The sequence below is a fragment of the Nanorana parkeri genome, unplaced genomic scaffold, assembly GCF_000935625.1.
Source record: "Nanorana parkeri isolate BGI_ZX_2015 unplaced genomic scaffold, ASM93562v1 scaffold630, whole genome shotgun sequence".
Classification (NCBI taxonomy): domain Eukaryota; kingdom Metazoa; phylum Chordata; class Amphibia; order Anura; family Dicroglossidae; genus Nanorana; species Nanorana parkeri.
The window spans coordinates 480895-500577 of record NW_017306898.1 but is presented as its reverse complement, the minus strand read 5'-3'; the positions used below and the strand labels follow the sequence as shown (position 1 = coordinate 500577).

Here is a 19683-nt window from a genome sequence, read left to right as displayed (position 1 = left end):
GGGAGAACTTTGACGTGAAAAGAAAAACTCCACTTTGTCTTTTTTTGTATGCTTTTCCTTTGCCTGGGAACCCCCATTAAAATACATACCAGACCCCTGGTATGCATACAGGTTTTGGTATTGATTTTTTTTTTTGGGGGGGGGGGCAAAGTATTTTGAAATTTTGCTCAATTTAAAAAAGGTAGCATGAAAGGTTGAGAAATGCTGCTCTATGCAATGAACACCCCACTGGTAACTGAACATAGCACCCCAGCATTACAATGTTATAATGCAAAACTCTTCCCCACCCCTTCTGACTATATGGTGGTCTCTTATTGAAAAAAAGGGGGTTGTTTATACGAAGAGGGTCTGTACAAGACAGCGGAACTATTTCTGCTCGAATTCCTCAGTAATGGATGAGCAATGACGTGAGCAGAGAGAAAAATAGAGGCTTTTACTGACGTGCGAGTGAGAGGGTTAGAGGAGGTCTGTTAGACTGTGTCATGATGGGAGATCGGGAGGGATGTCATTGGGATAATTGAAGGCACTCGAATCTTCACATCGATTTCTGAATATTTTACGCCAGGTCTTATCTACACCACTACTTTTTACATGTGAAAGATGACTAAACCCTCCCGCTGTCACCAACGCTTCCTATGTATTTACTAGGCCAGTTGGGCAACCCTGCCACCTCGTTAGGGCCCGCAGTGCCCCCTTTACCAGGGACCGCACAGGAATTATGGAGAGGACAGTGAGACAAACTTTCCTTTATTTATCACCATCAGGCAATGTTGATAAAACTCTAAGGAGTAGTTTGGGGCCTGGGCACATAGTGTACTCTCCTTTTAATTTAGCTTCCATTTAATATTCATTTTATTATACAGAATTTATATAAGTGATACAAAAAGTGGTAAGGGATGAATTGATGGACAAAGTAAAATTACAGTTGTTGGATTGAGGTAGAATTGGCTTCACTGTAGAGTTGAGTTTTCTGGGTTCGCCTGAAGACAGACAGAATAAGAGATAGCCATATAAATCAGGGTAGGAAGTTCCAGGATGGGAGAGACTCTGCAGAAGTCCTGAAAGCGAGCATAGGGGATGTTGATGAGGGAGCTAGAGAGCGGGGGGTCTTGGGAGGAGCGGAGAGGATGGTTTGGGTGATATTGTGAGAGGTTGGGGATGTAGCTGTGAGAAGAGTTGTGGATGCTTTTGTTGTTAGTATTTTGAATTCTATTTGCTGGGTTATTGGAAGCCAGTGAAGGGATTGGCAGAGAGGGGCGGGGGGTTGGAAGCCACTGGTGGGATTGGCAAAGAGGGGTGGTGATATAAGCAAGTGAAGGGATTGGCAGAGAGGGGCACGGGATGGAAGCCAGTGGAGAGATTGGCAGAGAGGGGCAGGGGGTGGAAGCCAGTGGAGGGATTGGCAGAGAGGGGCAGGGGGTGGAAGCCAGTGGAGGGATTGGTAGAGAGGGGCGGGGGATGGAAGCCAGTGGAGTGAGTGGCAGAGAGGGAAAGGGGGTGGAAGCCAGTGGAGGGATTGTTGGAAGGAGGAGCAGACAGGAGCAGGGGATGGAAGCCAGTGGAGTGATAGGCAGAGAGGAGTGGGATTTGGAAGCCAGTGGAGGGTAAAAGCCAGTGGAGGGATTGGCAGAGAGAAGCAGAAGATGGAAGCCAGTGGAGGGAATGGCAGAGAGGTGGACGAGGGATGAAAGCCAGTGGAGGATAGAAGCCAGTGGACAGATTGGTAGAGAGGGGCAGGGGTTGTAAGCCAGTGGAGGGAATGGCTGAGAGGGATGGGGGAAAGAAGCCAGTGTGGGGATTGGCAGAGAGGGGCGGTGGGTGGAAGCCAGTGAAAAGATTGGCAGAACGGGTTGTGGACACTGAGCAATTGGTAAAGTGGATGAGTCTGGCAGCAGCCTTCACGATAGATTGAAGAGGGGATGGTCTGTGTAGAGGTTGGCCAACAAGGAGGGAGTTGCAATAGTGGAGACAAGAGATAACAAGTGAGTGAATTAGTATGTTGGTGGTATCAATGGTGAAGGGTCGTATTTTGGAAATGTTACAGAGGTGAAGGCAGCACGATTTGGACAGTGAATGGCTGTCAGGAGTCAGGAGAGGTCAGGATTCCACCTAGCACCCTGGAATTAGGGGAGGTAAGGAACAGTTGGAGACACATCTGAGTGTCATCTGGTGGTGCATCTGATCTGCAGTTGACCTTGTAATGTGCATGAAGCTGCTTCAAGACGCTTTGCATTCCCCTTCACTTATATGTAGTTCTGATGTGAACAAAAGCCCATGTACTGTACATGGACCTTTACATGGACTTGGTATACTAGGAGCGCTGCTCGTCACCTATGTACTGCAGCTGCAGGGCCACGTACAAATGACTGGATTAATACGTGCCAAAAAAAGGGGTTTCTATATTGCTTCAATCTGCTCCAGAGCCATCTGTAACAGATTTGCTTTAAATCTAAGCGAATGTATAAAACAAATCTTACCATCATTTGTGAATTACAAATAATGAAAGCATGTTCGAGGATTTTAGTACTTGGCCCAGTTTAAGGGTCACCGTAAATGTAGAATTCTGCAAGAATAAAGTCTTCAAATGTCATAAAATACAGCAACAGTATTATTATTATAATTTTTTTTTTAAAACTCCACCTTTCATTATTACAAAGCTGTCATTGAGCTCTATTACATCGACTTTGCCTAGGCCGAGATGATATCCGTTGGCTGCAGGCAGAAGGAAGTATTTAATAATCAGACAACATTGTAACTTTGTAGCAAGTCACAAGGTAAGAAGCTGTGGCACAGCCAAGACCTGCAAAGGAACCAGGATTTACACGATCTCTGTCATCTCTCAGGAACATGACCCTGAACGATGGCTGAACAAAGATGGTGCCACCATTCTGGAAAGAAAAGCTGATGACGTCAATACCGTGATCTCCTTGAGAGATGCATCAATTTAATTTGACAAGGACAAAAGGAGCTCCTCCCACCTTATTACAAATCAATTGCAAATCAAATTTCTATATCTAGCAGTATATCAATTGTCTCTGCAACATGACCAGAAAAATACATAGGGGTCTATTTATAAACAGTTTGCAGAACCATTCACCCTTTGAAGCTCTGTGAATGTTCTTTCTGTGCAAATGGATGCACCAAATAAACGTTCTAAGTGGATATACTTTATAAGCACAATATAATTTTGAATGCCATCATGTAATATTGCAATATGGCCACTAGATGGCGCTGAGGCGCATAGGATGGAGATACCGTAGTTATGTCCCATGCTTCTCAGCTCCATCTAGTGGCCGTAATGTGGTACTTTACATATAGTACTTTCGGATTGGAAAGGAAATGTACTAAGAAAGCTCATTTTGGGCTTTAGTTGCACAGAACAAACGTTCATGGAGTAAATTCATTGTTTTAAAATGCTCTGCATAGTGCCCGATAGCACAAATTTCTGAAATGTTGAAAATATGGTTTTATTAATTCTGATGCATGTCCTGCATTCCGCATGTAAATATGTAGCAATCCGCTGTCTTACTGCGGCACAGCTAACAGTGTATCAGGTAGATAGATACAAGTGCTGGGCTTTGTCCTGCCTGTAGTTGTCCCTCAAATAAACACGAAGAAGAAGCTTGAGAAAAGAGAGGCGGTGAGATTAGTTTTCCGGCTGCTCTTGCTCTGCCTTTGTACTTCACCTTGTCAAAATGTTTATCACTTTTTTTTTTCCTTAAGTAGCATTTACTCTGTTCTAAAAAAAAAAATCAATGCGTTCAAAAGAAAATCCCACAAGCAGCCCTTTGAAAAAAAAATCACCCGCGCGTCCTTGTCGAGTTCCCTTTGATTGGAGAGCTCTGCCAGATCCATTATGATAAGACGCGGCAGCGGAGACTGAAATTCCCCGGTAGATTCAGCTCTCCGTGATACCGAGCTGCGGATTCTGCAAACGCCTGACGCAGAGCAGACAATTAAAACAACTGCTTAGCGGAAAGGTCAAGGGAAGGGAAGGGGATTCGTCTAATTGTACTTGTCTAAGCAAGTGAAACTTTGAGACAGCCGACTCGATAATGAAATGCAATCATTTTATAGCCACACAATCAAGGGAACCCGCTGAACCATAATAAAAGAGGACATTCGGCAAAAGGTCAGCGGCAAAGCCACAAAAGTCGACTTCAGCTAATAGCATAGTTTATATATACTGTATATTAGGGATGCACCGATACGAGTATCGGTATTGGTGCCGATGTCGAGTATTTAGGCGAGTACTCGTACTCGCCCAAATGCGCCGATGCCTAGCCTGATACATCCGGTATCAGGAAGCCGGCTCCATGCTCTCTCGTCACTTGTGATGAGAGAGCATGGAGGCGGCTTCCTGGCCAATCAGGAAGCCGGGCAGCATGTAATGATGCGCTGCCCGGCTTCCTGATTGGTCGGAAGCTGGCCAATTAGGAAGCCAGGCAATGACGTGTAATGACGTGGAGCCCGGCTTTCTGATTAGTCGGTAAACCGGCTTCACGCTCCCTCGTCAGTTCATGACGAGTGAGCAGGGGGCCGTCTTCCCAGCCGTTTAGGAAGCCGGCTGCCGCGTCATTACACAGCGCCTGGCTTCCTGATTGGCTAGAAAGCCGGCTCCATGCTTTCTCATCATCATCACCTGACGAGAAACATGGGGACGGCTTCCCTGCTAATCGGGAAGCCGGGTGGAGAGTCTTTACATGCTGCCCGGCTTCCCGGCTAATAAGGAAGCCGGGTGGCGAGTCACTACATGCCGCCTGGCTTCCTGAATGGGACTTCCGGTACTCGTACCCGATATCAAAATACCGGCATGGGTGCATCCCTAATATATATCTATCTATTTATATAGATAGATATATATGTACACATACATACATACACACACACACACACACACACACACACATATACTGTATATATATATATTCATTTTTAATTTGAATGATGAATGGTACCATCAAACAATCATTACATGCATTAAAGGAGAACTATGGGGTTAAGGCTTTTCCCCATAGTTCTCCTTAGGGTAATGGGAGGACACAAACTAGCGTCCTCCCGTCACCCTAGGCTCAGTATACCGCGAGCTGTAGCTCACGGTATACTGAGACGCCGCTGCTGAAGCGGATCCCGACAATTGTGCCGGGATCCGCCCAGCTGTGTGACTGACAGCTGGCTCTGCCTATCTAGAGGCAGAGCCAGCTGTACTCGCCCCCTCCCCCGTCCGTTCCGCCAGTCGGCAGATCGGAGCGGGGAATCCAGCCCTCCCCTGTCACGGCAAAGAGCCGTGACAGGATCGAGAGGTGAGCGAACGCCGGTATGTGTTCGCTCACCTCCCGATCTACTGAGCAGACCTGTGACAGTCTGATTGTCACAGGTCGGTTAGAACTATGATGTGAGTGAAAAGCACTCCCCTCATAGTTCTCCTTTAATAAGTTTCCAATTAACGTACATTAATGCAGGTTTGTCAATGCCCGTGTAATGGAGACCTTAGCCAATGCGGACTTTGATTCACCCATCATACCAGCCCTCATACAGCTTGGCCTGGTGCCTGCCTGTTGACTTTGATGGCAGACAGCTTGGCCCAGTGGCTGACCATTCTATTCCATGTAGGCCAGCATGGCTCCGCCACCTATGAGGGGAACATGTCCTGGATCCTCGGCATTCTTTTCAATTACCCGGACAGTCCAACTGGATCTGAGATAGGAAATGAAAGGGAACACACACTGCAATATAACAGTTCTAACCCAGGGGTAGACCACCTTGGCACTCCATAGATCCCATCATGGAGTAATGGATGTGACTGTCAGAGTTTCACAATGCATCATGGGACTTGTATTTCCCTAACAGCTGGAGTGCCGCGGTGGCCTGCACCCGATCTAACCCTTCTCTGTTTAAGGACATGTACGAATAAAGTTTTGCCCTGAGCTCCACTTTAACCACACAGGTTTATCAATGCCAATGTGAATGAGGCCCTGCCCCCAACCAATACGGAACTTGATTGGCCCATCTGCCCCCTTTCCTTTCCGGAAATGTGGGAATCAATGCATTATCTCTGTGAGTGCTCCTGCTGGAAACCAGATGAGCGCCGAACGGCGGCTAATTCATTAACGCAGCCCAGATGATATCTTAATCGCAAGATGAAGCAGCATAATTGAAGCATGTAGAACGAGCAGGATGAGTTAACGGCTGCGCCGAGGATTGTGGTGAACGCGGAGGGCTGATTACACATGGAAAAGAAATAAAGTAACCGATGACCGGTATGGAGTCAATGTCCAGACTCATCAAGACCCAAGATTTGGCGGTTCTGGTGTTTTTAAGGAAGGCAGACGGCACTCTCAAAGCACGGCTTTAAAGTGATATTGAAGTCAACAGGCTTTTAAGCTGTTTCAAATGCTGATGAAGTCACGTACAATGGAAGCTGCTTCCTGACGTTTAAATGTTTTAGTTTCCTTCAGAATCAGCTGATTCCCTGAGCACTGGTCCTGATATCCTGTTTTAGGGTGACTCCTTTCACTTGCAGGGTCATATGGAGCCACCCTTGTGTGTGCCAGTAAGCTGCATGTGTCTCCACAAACACACAGGCACAGCAAGACATTCCCCTCTCCTTGTGCAGGGTGACTGGTCTTGTCTCTTCCCCCTCCCTCCTGTAATAAAGACTGCTCACTGCTGCTCTCTCTTCTTGTGCAGGGTGACTGGTCTTGTCTCCGCCCCCTCCTGTAATAAAAAGTGGTCACTGCTGCTCTCTCTCCTTGTGCAGGGTGACTGGTCTTGTCTCTGCCCCCCTCTTGTAATAAAGACCACTGACTTCTGCTCTCTCTCCTTGTGCAGGGTGACTGTTCTTGTCTCCGCCCCCTCCTGTAATAAAGACCGCTCACTGCTGCTCTCTCTTCTTGTGCAGGGTGACTGGTCTTGTCTCCGCCCCCTCCTGTAATAAAAAGTGGTCACTGCTGCTCTCTCTCCTTGTGCAGGGTGGCTGGTCTTGTCTCTGCCCCCTCCTGTAATAAAAAGTGGTCACTGCTGCTCTCTCTCTCCTTGTGCAGGGTGACTGTTCTGGTCTCCGCCCTTCCTATAGTTTCCTGTAGTAGATGGGGCCTGCGGGGACCCTCCCATAGCTCTGGTCTGCGCACAGCACAGTGATGATGTTACTGCTACTATTACAAGGTATTAGGTAATATCTCGGTTTGAAAAGGCATATGGCGCACACAGAGGATTTATATCCCTTGTGGCTATTCCGGTATATAATATAAACAAAAGTTCAGCTTTGAGGCTGGCTTCAAGCGGTCACTGCGCCAGTGCACAAATGTTAGCTCATATTACGCCATGCGTTAAAAGGAGTTGCGTTCGGGCAGCTGCCAAATTCAACTATAAAAAAGGTGCATGCAGCATTTTCGGCAATGCAGCGCATGACGGCGTGTATGTGCGTTGCTGCACGTTGTGTTGTGCTGCACGGAGAAGGTGCACAGAGGTGACATTCAGGTAAATGAATTCATTCTGAATGGCATCCCAGCTCACCTTCTCAATGCATTAGGCTGAGCTGAGCTGCCCAAAAATGCTGCATGCACTTTTTTTTTTTTTTGGTGAGTCTTGATGCGTTCAGCGGCCTGTGATTTCAAATGGCATCTTCATCATTTTTAAAATCTGCAGCTTTCAACAAAGTAATACCCTTTCAGGGCACTTCCTGTTATAGGGTGACAACGCTATATCCCTGCCTCCCAATTGTGCTCCAGCGATGTGACACGTTCTCGCAATGGAGACTACAAGTCGCTGTGCCAATGCACATTAAGCAGGTCATGGCCCATCCTTGTCCTGTCTACATGCCAATACCTGCTGATCGTGCAGTGAAGAGCCGCTTCCTGTTTTAGGGTGACACCCCTTGCCTCTGACTCCCAGTAGTGCTTCTGCGTTGTCACCCTGTGCATTAGGAAGCCCGCTCGTGAGAAATGCCATTGCTGGAGTGAATGTAGACAGGAAGTGGCTGCGAAGAAGCTGCAGAAGATCAGAAGCGCAGAGAAAAGAGGGTTTGTATCCACTGTCATCTGGTCCAAAACAATGAAAGATGAGATTTGGCGGGCGGCGAGGGGTTACTGCCTATTAAATAAGCCCGCCAGCCCTCCGTTCATCGGGCCATCTAACATAATCACCCAATGAATGGAATCATATGTACACATTGAGATAACATCTGGCTGGAGATGAAATCCCGCGCTCGTCGTCTCTAGAAGTCTCTGACGTCGCGGACCTCGGCTTGTTGTCAAGGCGACTTTCGATAATCACTGTAATTCTTGTCTCCGCCGAGGCTTTCCTCTCTTCTATCCAGGCACACGCAGTTCTAATTAAGTGTCCTCCCGGAGCGGCGTTAAACCGCGGGACAAATCAGTGAGATTCCGCGCTCGGATGTTGCCGTTTGTTTCTTCTGTGAAAATGGAAACGGGGTCATAAATCGAGCTTTTGTTTGAAGGGAACATATGGGGCGCCCGGTACGGTGCCAAACCCGCTGCAGCAAGTCCGAGAAAGGAAATCCGCGCTTATAGGAGATATTTATTAAAGTGTTTCTAAAGCCAAACATTTTTTTTCTTATTTTGGATAGAGTAGGAAAGCTTTAAAGATGAATTCTGAGCCCCAAAAAATGTAATATAAACATATTTCTCAAAAGGCGTGAAGGATATAAATGCATATTATGTGCATCAAATGCCTTTGGAAACCCATTGCCTTGTAAGAGTAGCAGTGGCATCATCACTGTGCTGTACATAGCCTGTGCAGAGAGCAGAGCTGTAGGAGGGGCCCAACAGGCCCCACCCACTACAGGAGAGGGTGGAGACAAGACCAGTCACCCTGCACTAGGAGAGAGAGCAGCAGTGATCAGTCTTTATAACAAGAGGGGGCGGAGACAAGACCAGTCACCCTGCATAAGAGAAAGCAGCAGTGAGAGGTCTTTATTACAGGAGGGGGCGGAGACAAGACCAGTCACCCTGTACAAGGAGAGAGAGCTGCAGTGAGCAGTCTTTATTACAGGAGGGGGCGGAGACAAGACCAGTCACCCTGCATATGGAGAGAGAGCAGCAGTCTCAGTTTGAGAAGGTCCCGAGGACAAGACGTGATGGGAAATCTCCCTATTAGGACACACAGCACACACAATCATCTGACCAGGGCTTTAAACTTCCTCTACTCTGTATAAACCTAAATATGTTTTTTTTTGTATCCTTATACTTGTCCCTTGAAGGGTTGTCACCCAGTGTCCGGCCCGTTGCTAATTCCTATGGTTTACCTGAACATAGGGACTACTTGTACGTCTTCTATGGAAGGAGTGACTCCAGTTGAGGCATTCCAGGGTCCCTTTAGATGGGTACGCTTTGTAAATGAGCTTTTCCCAATCTCTTTACCCTTCAGGAACCCCTGAGGAACCCCTGAGGTCTTGAGGAACCCCTGAGGATCCCGATCCCGGGAGGGACAGGTGCTGCGTGTCATTGCAAGCAGCAGCCTGTGCCTTCCTATGGGAGGATGTGAATGAGCCCTAATAGTATTGATTTATCTGTAAATATGTCATATTTATTATTCATTTAAAAAAATGATTTATTTATTTAAGTTTTATTAACTTAAACGAATAAACAGAACATAAATCACATAAAGATATTGAAAGATTATTGAACAATTATTGAAAAAAGGCATGTATGACATAAGAACACTCATGTCCAATAATATAAGAACAATATTACAGGATTGGAACAAAAGGGAAGGAAGACAATAAGACAAGGGAATGACAAATGACAAAGACCAACTCTGGTTTTGGCATTTTAACTTATTCAAATCTTTATTTATTTATTTACTTGTTTGTTTTTTATGGTTTTATTATATACATGGTATAGGTGGACTGCTTTTTTAAATGACCATAGTGACGATGTTGGTTTAATGTCTGTATTCATCATTATACTGTTTGGATTGCCGCCAGTGATGGCATGCACGAGGAAGAACAATGTGTGTATTGTCATCTTTAAAAGCCTAAAAAAAAATTCCCCCCACCATACATCCAGTACTGACTCACCATGGCCGGCTATCAGTAATCAGGAGACTGGCAACATGCCAAAAACTTGGGCAGCACAGAGGCTAACTGCTGTTGTTATCATTGAATGCAATGTTCTCCCCACTTATGATTGGATCTACATGATAAATAATGATCTATGTACCCAACACACAACAACATCCAGCTTTGGAATGGATAGGAGAGGATTCAGGACAGTGGATTCTCACAACTGTCATAAGAAGGTGCAATGCTGCCCCCTGGTGTCTGCACTTCAAAAACACAGGCTGGTGAATTCAAACCTAACAATCTTTTTTTTCCTTCTTTGACCTCAGAGACCCTACGTATGAAACGTCTCATGATGGAGTTACCCGTTCAATTGAAGCTACCAATACTAATAATGATGTTGACATTTTCCTCCCTGTTCTTCCCCACTATACCCTACACTGCTCCCCCTCTTTCCTACCCTGTTGACCACCCTCTTCTGGCAATCCATAATGCCTTGTCCCGAGCCCTTTGTTAGGCGATAACACCCATTGCGCCTTGATTCACTTAGTAAACATACTTAAGGGTCTGGGGGAATCAGAGTACAATTATACCAATTGAAAAATACTTTTATATACCAACATTTGTATGATTGTTATCCTCCTCCGTATGACTGTATTCATGGAAATGTCAGATCGTTATATACTGTTATATCTCTGAAAACTTTAATAAAAATATTGCAACAGAAACGTCTCATGACAATCTGAACATATTTACAATGTGTTAAATGAATTCTGTGGAGTCTTTTATAATATATCAGACAGCCCTGTCTAGAGCACACCCCATCGCCCCAGTGATTCTCAACTTTATTTGCTTCTTATCCCTCGCAGAGGAGCACGTACCCCCATCCTTAGGGCCACCCATTGGCGTCACAAGGAGGGTGTGGGGGGTGCGGCCTCGACCCGGGTGACACCATTGGAAGGGTGACATCAGAATGACTGACAGTCATTTTGGCATCTCCCCTCCCTCTGAAAAGTTGTGCACTCTGCCGTGGACCGAGCGCCCGACAGTTTCGGGAGAGAGGAGGGGACCCGGCGGCACACCTTATCCCGCCGGGTAACTGTCCCCTCCTCTCTCTGGCTGGCGTCCATCACCAAGATGGCCGCCGGCTGGTATCTTATTGATCGCCGCGCGCGTGGTGACGTCACGGCGGGGTGTCACCCAATAACCGCTCCGGGTGACACCCGGCCTCGGGACGCCCCTGGGGTCACCTAATCTCCTCTACCCCATTCCATGGGTACATTTATTGTGATGACCCCCGCTCCCCCATTATGTTTTTAAAGCTGATCTTTAGACACAAATGATTGCAGCTCTGTCTTCATTAATGCATAATTAAATGTATTTCTTAAAATGCAAGCAGTATACAGTAAGTACATGCATATGACTCTTGCATTCTCTGTATAGCAGAGCTCAGACTAGGAGAGAGAGAGAAGCAGTACAACGAACCAATAGGTTTATCTACTGACAAGAAGCATGCTGATAGAAAGAGACAGCAGAGTGACAAAGATAAGCTCATCACAGTTCTGCTTTTCCTTTCACTGTCCATTCACAGGCTGGGGGTGGGCCCAGGATGGCTTGGGCTCAGAGAAAGTGTGTTGAATGATGCTGGACATCAGACTAAGGGGTCTAGTGACAGGAAAGAAGTACTGAAGGGAAGGGGAGGAGGGGGAGCTCCGGATTGAAAGTGAATAGCGCAAGAAAACTTGCTTTCTTTTTTAAATGTATCTTTAATGGATTGTCAGTTTTTATCTTTTTTTTGGCCAGAGCTCTGTTTTAAAGGAGAACTATGAGGTGAGTAAAAATCACTCAGCCTCATAGTTCAAGCCGACCTGTGACAATGAGACTGTCACACGTCGGCTCAATAGATCGGGAAGTGAGCGAACACATACCGGAATTCGCTCACTTCTCGATCTATCCGCGCAGAGAGCCGTGACTGCAACTAATGGCTCCCTGCAGGGATTCCCCCCCCTCCCCGATCCCCCTCCCCTCTCGACCCTACAGCGCTGAGTGGAGGAACGGACGGGCATAGATGGCTCTGCCTCCAGATAGGCAGAGTCAGCTGCCACTCACGCAGCTGGGTGGATCTCGACAGTATTGTCGGGATTCGTCCCTGCTGTGGCGGATTCAGTATACCGGGAGCTGTAGCTTGCGATATACTGAGCTTTGGCAATAAGTACTATCCTTGTCGCACTCCTTACCGATATGTCCCTTGTAGTGGGGGGTGATGGCAGTGACTGTGGACGGCGCAGCGAATGTCAGCAAAATTGTAGAAATGTCACCAGCACACCGGTCCTTTTAAGATGGCAAAAGCCTGATGAAGGGACCCTGTGCGGTCCCGAAAGCGCTTGTTTGGTCATATGACAAAAAACTTCAATAAATGAAGATTTTGCTATCTCTAAAGGACTGGTGTGCTGGTGACATTTCTACAATTATACTGAGCTTTGGGTGACGGGAGGACGCTAGGCTTATGTCCTCCCGTGACCCTTAGGAGAACTATGGGGAAAAACACTTACCCCATAGTTCTCCTTTAAGTAACCTACAGACTTATGAATTATTAGTTTGCCAGAACAACAGAATTTTTACGATAACATTACTGTGATAAGAAGAACACTGTTAACCCATCACAAGTCCCACCCTGTGGTGAGTACGTCTGTTTAAGAATCACATACAGCTTCCTTCGATACTCGTTTGCTGACCCTATAATAGCTCCCTAAGTATTACTACCTCCCAATATTTAACAACCGTGGTGCATGCTGAAACTCCCGTCACGACTACACCCATTCCCCTTCCCTTCCCCTCTCCTCTCATCACACCTCCCCCCCTCCTCTCATCACACCTCCTTGTTTCCCTATTATGTTCTTTTTGTACTAGTAAACATCCTCGCTGCCTGGACCCAGGAAGACCAAGTCCACTCAAGTCTTGGACGCAGCTTGAGCACGAATTACTAGAACTTGTAATAGATTTATATTCATTTTATTTCATAAGCGCAAAAACCACTGCTTGTAAAACTTTTACGTGCTGACACCCAATGTTTGGGTGCACGTACTGTTTGTAACTTAACTTTTATATGTGGAAAAAATAGAAAACCTTTTGAAACTAAAAAAGAATCACATACAGCATCACAATGCAACGTTTTCAAGAATAAAACTGCAACTAACATGTTAATTTTACTTTTTGTATTCCAGAATATGTATAGCTACAAGGTTAAGGCTCTGTTCACACCTAGGTATATCGAATATGCGCGTTTGTTGACGCACGTTTTTACCGCGATTCGCACGTTTTCCGAGGGCTACTTGGCTGTATCCCAATGGAAACGCGCAACAAAAACACCGCAAAGAAGCTCCTGTACCTTTTCAGGCGTAGGCCGTTTTGTAGCGCGTTCAGACGAGCTGAAATACGGCAAGGTGTGAACCATACCCATAGAAAACTTCCCTTCTCCGCTGCTGACATGTTGTGATAAACGCATAAAAATAGATATAAAATAAGAAACATATTGAACACAACTATCACAGGTGGACGTAGCCGGGGTGTTGCTTGTTGCAGTGCCTATAAATCCAACTCATACTTCACAAGAACAACGATTTATTTTAGTTTTCCTAAAAGACAAGAACGTGAAGTCGCCTACAGAATATAGACCACGACGAGCACCCATGATGCAGCCAACCAATGGTCATTCTTATGAGCGATTATGTATATTTGTATTATGTGTATTGAATATTGTTGGCTGTGTAGAGGGCAGGGGATAGAGATGTAGGTGCCAACGATTCTTAAGGGAAAATAATAGCATGTGGCCAAGAAATACCATCACAGGCAGTTGTTTCTTCTTCTCAGCAGCCCTGCCTATGGGACACTGAAGAAGACTTACAGACACAGTGCAATACCATTTGCCAATGTGAACAGATTCTTAAAGTGACACTAAGCTCAGGAGTGACATCTAAAAAATACATTCAGGTACCTCAACTATTAACAACAATGTATCTTATTTGTGTATCACTCGACTGTAGATCCTCCAATCGTCTCTGAATTGTTGCTGGCACTGTCCTTCCTTCTGGAGGGGGGCTACGTCTGTTCCCCATGGTCCCTGTGTGTGTTGTAAAGTAGTCACCGCTCCAAGCTCGCTCCTGGGATAGACTACAATCTCAGTACAAATGAGTAAACTAAACATGAGATTGTAGTCCTGTAGAGGAGTGAGCTTAGAGCGGTGACTACTTTACAACACACACAGGGACCATGGGGAACAGACGTAGCCCCCCTCCAGAAGGAAGGACAGTGCCAGCAACAATTCAGAGACGATTGGAGGATCTACAGTCGAGTGATACACAAATAAGATACATTTCTGTTAATAGTGAAGGTGCTTGAATGTATTTTTATGGTTTAACTCCGGAGTTTAGTGTCACTTTAAGTTTAGGTGTCTTAGTGGACCATCTAGGTACGCATGCTCAAACACAGGTGACCACATCACCATCACAGTTGTGACGAATCCTTATTCTTTGGGAATTGCTTGTTGGCTCACTTCTTTAGTAACAGGGATGAAGAGTTAATGCTAAACCTAACTATTACACAAACCGGTTGTCATTAAATATTTAATATTGGAGGTTAGTATGAATATATCCCTCCAAATGAGAGCTCAGATGATTCCAGTTAAGTGTACATTTAATGCTAAAGCATGCAAAGGCATTTGACACAACTAAGCACGCCAAACCTTGTGCTAATAGTTTGGTGAAGGCTCTTTCCTGTTCCATCATGACTGTCCCCTGTGCACAAAGCCAGCTCCATAAAGACAGAGTTTGATGAGCTTGGTGTGGAGGAACTGGAGTGTCCTGCACAGAGCCCTGACCCTACTGAACACCTTTGGGATGAATAGGAACAGCAACTGTGAGCCAGGTCTTCTCATCCAACATCAATACCCGACCTCACACATGTTCTTTTGGCTGAATGGGCCCAAATTCCCACAGTCACATTCGCATATCCTAAAGAAAGCCTTCCCGGAAGAGTGGAGGCTGTTATAGCTGCAAAGGGAGGGGCAATTTCATATTAATGCCTATGGTTGGGAATGGATGTCCAACAAGCTCATATAGGTGTGACAAACACACATATTGGTCATATAGCATAAAATGAATGGCCATGGTTTTGGAACAGATGTCCAGCAAGCTCCAATAGGTATGATAGTCTCACCTTTTGGTCATATAGTGTCATATTAATGGCCATGGTTTTGGGATGGATATCCAACAACCTCATTATAGGCGTGATAGACACACAAATTGGTCATATAGTACAATATTAATGGCCATGGTTTTGGGATGGATGGATGTCTAACAAAGCTCATATAGATATGATAGACACACGATTTGGTCATATAGTGTCATATGAATGGTCTTGGGTTTGGGATGAAAGTCCAACAAGCTCATATAGTAATGATAGTCACGCCATTGGGTCGTATAGTGCAATATTAAATAAAGGGCCAGGCCATGGTTTTGGAATGGATGTCCAACAAGCCCAGATAGGTATGATAGACACACCATTTGGTCATACAGTGTCATATGAATGGTCTTGGGTTTGGGATGAAAGTCCAACAAGCTCATATAGGTATGATAGACACGCCTTTTGGTCATATACTGTTATATGAATGGTCTTGGGTTTTCGATGAAAGTCCAACAAGCTCATATAGTAATAATAGCCACACCATTGGGTCGTATAGTGCAATATTAAAGGCCATGGTTTTGGAATGGATGTCCAACAAGCTCTTATAGGAGTGATAGGCTCAAACATTTGGTAACATGGTATATTTAAAAAAAATGCAGACCTCATCATTGAGAAATACCAGACATAGCTCTCCATTATAACTCTGCCCCATAGTTTGTTATTAGATCTAATGGTGTCTATGATCAGATTGTAGCGGTTATGGTAAACTGTTATAGCCCGGTCTCAGGCTCTGACACTCGGAATGGTACTCTGTGATCTGTGATATAGTGTTGGTAAGCGCCATGGATTATTAAGGCAGTGCTCTGGCATTGAGCTGTGCAGAGGGCACGGAAACCCACAGTGCTGTGATGAATTTTATCGCACGCATGGATTATACAGCAATATTCTCATATTTCCGATCCTGACGCCAAGTTTTGGAAATTAGTACATCTCACACAGATTTTTATTACACATTTACAGATTGGGGGGGGCAGTGGAGAGGTGCAGAATCCCCATAATACCCTTATACATGGAGTTACCCTTTAATCTCGAATATTTCAGAATGTAACACCTACCAGTCTCTCTCCACCGGCGTTACATCGATCCTCGGAAGTGCCACCAGAGGTAGGGTTGTTGGTCGGTGGATAAAATCCGGGGTCTTCGCCCTGCGCACCTGCCGCTGATGTAACGGCGGCAACTGCAGCGTCCCGGAGCAAAACCGCCTTCCTTTCCACAGATCTATTCCGATATTATATCCGTACGAGCTGTGGGATTTGCTGAGGAAGCACTCCGACAAATCCTGTACACTCTACAGAGACAAAGAAAATCCATAGTGAGTTTCTATGAAGGCTGACTCAATCAATGTCAGTGAAAATGGAGTTGGACTTACACATTGAAGGTTCACTCCAATGGAACATGAATACTTTGAAAGTTGTAATTACTTGTGGAACACAGTGGTCTGTGGATTGGCTCGATTTATTATCCTAGATACATGTTTTCCACCTGGTTGGCTAAATCCTTATAGATGCCAAAATGTTCTTATTGGCCCTGTATCTAAGTCTGCACTCTGCAACATGAGAGGGAGGTTGCACAACAAAGAATTATCTAGAAAGGGCTTGTAGTCTCCACCAGAAGCAGTCTGAAAAACATGCTGAATAAAGTTGTTTTGTTTCCTGGGCAGTGGTTCTCGGTCAAGAGAGACACAGAGAGCATGCCAATGCTCATCTCCTTCTAAAAATGCCAGCTGCCTGGCTCTCATGCTGTTTTACAAATAAACATTGAAAACATCACTAGGAATCACTGATTTCAGCGTAGTAGAAACTCTCAGTTTTACTAACTGAGTTTATTAGGTACACCGTGCTTGGGGAAAAAAAAGTCTATCCCTCCCCCCCACGGATCGCCATAGTGTGAACCTAGTTTCAGGAGACATTTAAAAACTCATTCATTTCTAAAAACCTACCTTCATTTTGCCTTTGTAATTGACTATATTTTTGCCAAAACATTGGGGGAAATGAAAAAGTTCAATTTCATCCTTTCAGTTTCTTCCGTTTTTTCCGGATTGTAGCTGGGATCTGGATCTCTGGAGATTTTTTACAGTTCTGGGTGGAATGAAATCTCAAGTCCTGAAGTCAGGTGTTGCTGGTGAGCAGCCTTATTAAAAGCCCAGACCAGAGCTCAGAGGAGAGTGTGTGGTGTGCGCTGGAGGCAAACGAGGGCCAAGGCAGGTGGTGTGCGCTGGAGGCATGCGAGGGCCGAGGCAGGTGGTGTGAGCTGGAGGCATACTAGGGCCGAGGCAGGTGGTGTGTTGAAGCCACACAAGGAACAACCAGGGAGGCTGGGGGAAACCTCACCTTTTATACTTCACAAAAAGAAAATGAGTACTATATTGTGGTTTTGTGCACTAAAATTAACGCAAATGTATTTTTTACTGAAATTTTGGGTTCGCTTTCAAGAAAGAGATAATTCTGTAGCGTTTAAATAATTTTCATGCCTAAAATGTCGATTATAACCAGAGGCATCCCCAGGCAGGATATCACCAGGAGTGTCCGGCAGCAATAAAATGCCATCACGGGATGCCATCACGCAGGTCTGTGACGTCATCAGGAGCATACAAGACGTTATCACACACGCGTGTGATGGCGTCACGCGCGGTTAACTGCTGGTGGCCATCTCAGTGATGGACGCCGGCAGAAAGAAGAGGTATGCCGCCGCGTCCGCTCCTGTCCTGTACAGTTGTCCATGACCAAGTGGACTGTGAGTCATTTTGGTGTCACCCCTTCTGAAAAGTCGGGCACTAGGCGGGTGACACCCGTCGGCCGCTCCGGGTGACTGTGAGTCATTTTGGTGTCACCACCTCTGACGGTGTCACCCGGTGCAGGCCGCACCCCCTGCACCCTCCCTGTGATGCCACTGATTATAACATGTGTGCAAAACAAAATGAAAAACCGGCTCTAGCAGCGAAAGGGTTAAATGAACAATGTTCCTGTTTGGCTGACGTTTGTCATGAATATATTTTGGTAACATTTCTGACTTGGTAAAAAAAATGAAACATGTTGAAGTTTTAGATAACGTTCTGGTAAAAGGAAATCCGTGTTACCTCTTCTGCTGTGACAGTCATCACACTTTGACTTTTCTTCATTGTAGCTCCTCGGTCTCTCTCATATAATCACAATCAGTTTTCTGGGAAGAAGCCGAACCTGGGCAAGGAGGAAAGTGTTACAATTAGCATAAAGTACAAGTACAAGCCGTATAAAATTCCCTTCAAACTGTTAGGACTTGTTCACACGATTTTCTGGTCCAGATCTGGAGACGCGGTATGCATGCAGTGCAGTGCGTTTTTGACGCGTTCGTGCATTTCCGGACCGGACAAAATGTGACATGCAGTATTTTTTCTGTCCGGACCGGAAAGGACTGCGCTCGAGAGAACTGTAGCCCATAAAACACATAGGGATACATTGGGATGCATTTTGGGTGCATGAGCGCACGGATCTGGTCCGGACAGAATCCGGACGTCGTGTGAACAGGCCCTTAAAGGGAACCAATGTACACCTCTATACAACCTCTATAGGATTTAAAAAGATGAGAGCGCATCAAAAATGTAATCTTTGTATAGGGCCCATTCACACCAACGCACTGCCTTACGTTGTAGGTGCATAATGCAGACCATTGCACGTTACACGCGCTATAACACACACCTGCTGGTATAAGCAGACCCCTGTTGTCTGGGTCCAAGGGTTAGAGAGCCAATCCAAACAGTACTCATCCCAGCTCAGATACTCGAAGTGTCAATCAGTGATGAAGAATGGATGTCAGTCTGGAGGATTTGGTGTTTTTAGGCAGACTTCATATGCAATGAGGCCGCCCTAGATAACGCCCATGTGTCATGCTGAGCGTGCATGATTGAAAGAACGGAAATCAAATGAATGAAAGGGACGGGCCAGGGATGGTCAGGAAAGAATAGATGATGCTGGATGTCCTCGAGCCCGGAAATGAGGCGGGCTCTATCTGGCTTGCTGCAGTTTCTAATGCGGTGACATCAGAGGAAGTAATTTCAGTTCAGGAGAGGAGCCGGTACAACTGTGCAAGACTGAAGGGAAGGCCGGAGTTCAGCTTTATAATGCTTTTCTCTCTGTGAAATGCTGTTTTCTGCCCTCCCCCTTCCGTGCTCTTTGCTGGCAGAGCTGAGTAATAGCCACGCCCCTCAGCACTAGTGTCCTGACATATTGCAAAGAAGGAAGGGAGTGTGTCTGTCCAGCTCTGTCGCTGACTTCTGATTAATGACAGCACTGGGTCTGAGTCAGAGGAGTTCAGCTTCAAGCATTACAGGCTTCTGCCCCTTTCTAGAGAGTCATGAGCTCATAGATTCCATACATTGGGCTAGTATTAGTTCCATCAAGGAAGGGATAAGGGGGGGGGGGGGGGGGGAAAATAGAAAAAAAGGG

General features: G+C 45.8%; 1 protein-coding gene across 1 annotated transcript in view; it reads right to left on the bottom strand.

Moving 5' to 3' along the window:
- Positions 1-18418, bottom strand: part of PDE4B (phosphodiesterase 4B) — a 247534-nt gene extending 229116 nt beyond the window's left edge. Inside the window, exons 1-2 of the mRNA XM_018563088.1 lie at positions 18339-18418; positions 16318-16550 (exon numbers count right to left, since the gene is read on the bottom strand). Coding sequence (XP_018418590.1) covers positions 16318-16550; positions 18339-18380 — 275 coding nt within the window. The 5' untranslated portion in view covers positions 18381-18418. The remainder of the gene's footprint in view (positions 1-16317; positions 16551-18338) is intronic.
- Positions 18419-19683: the final 1265 nt, after the last annotated feature.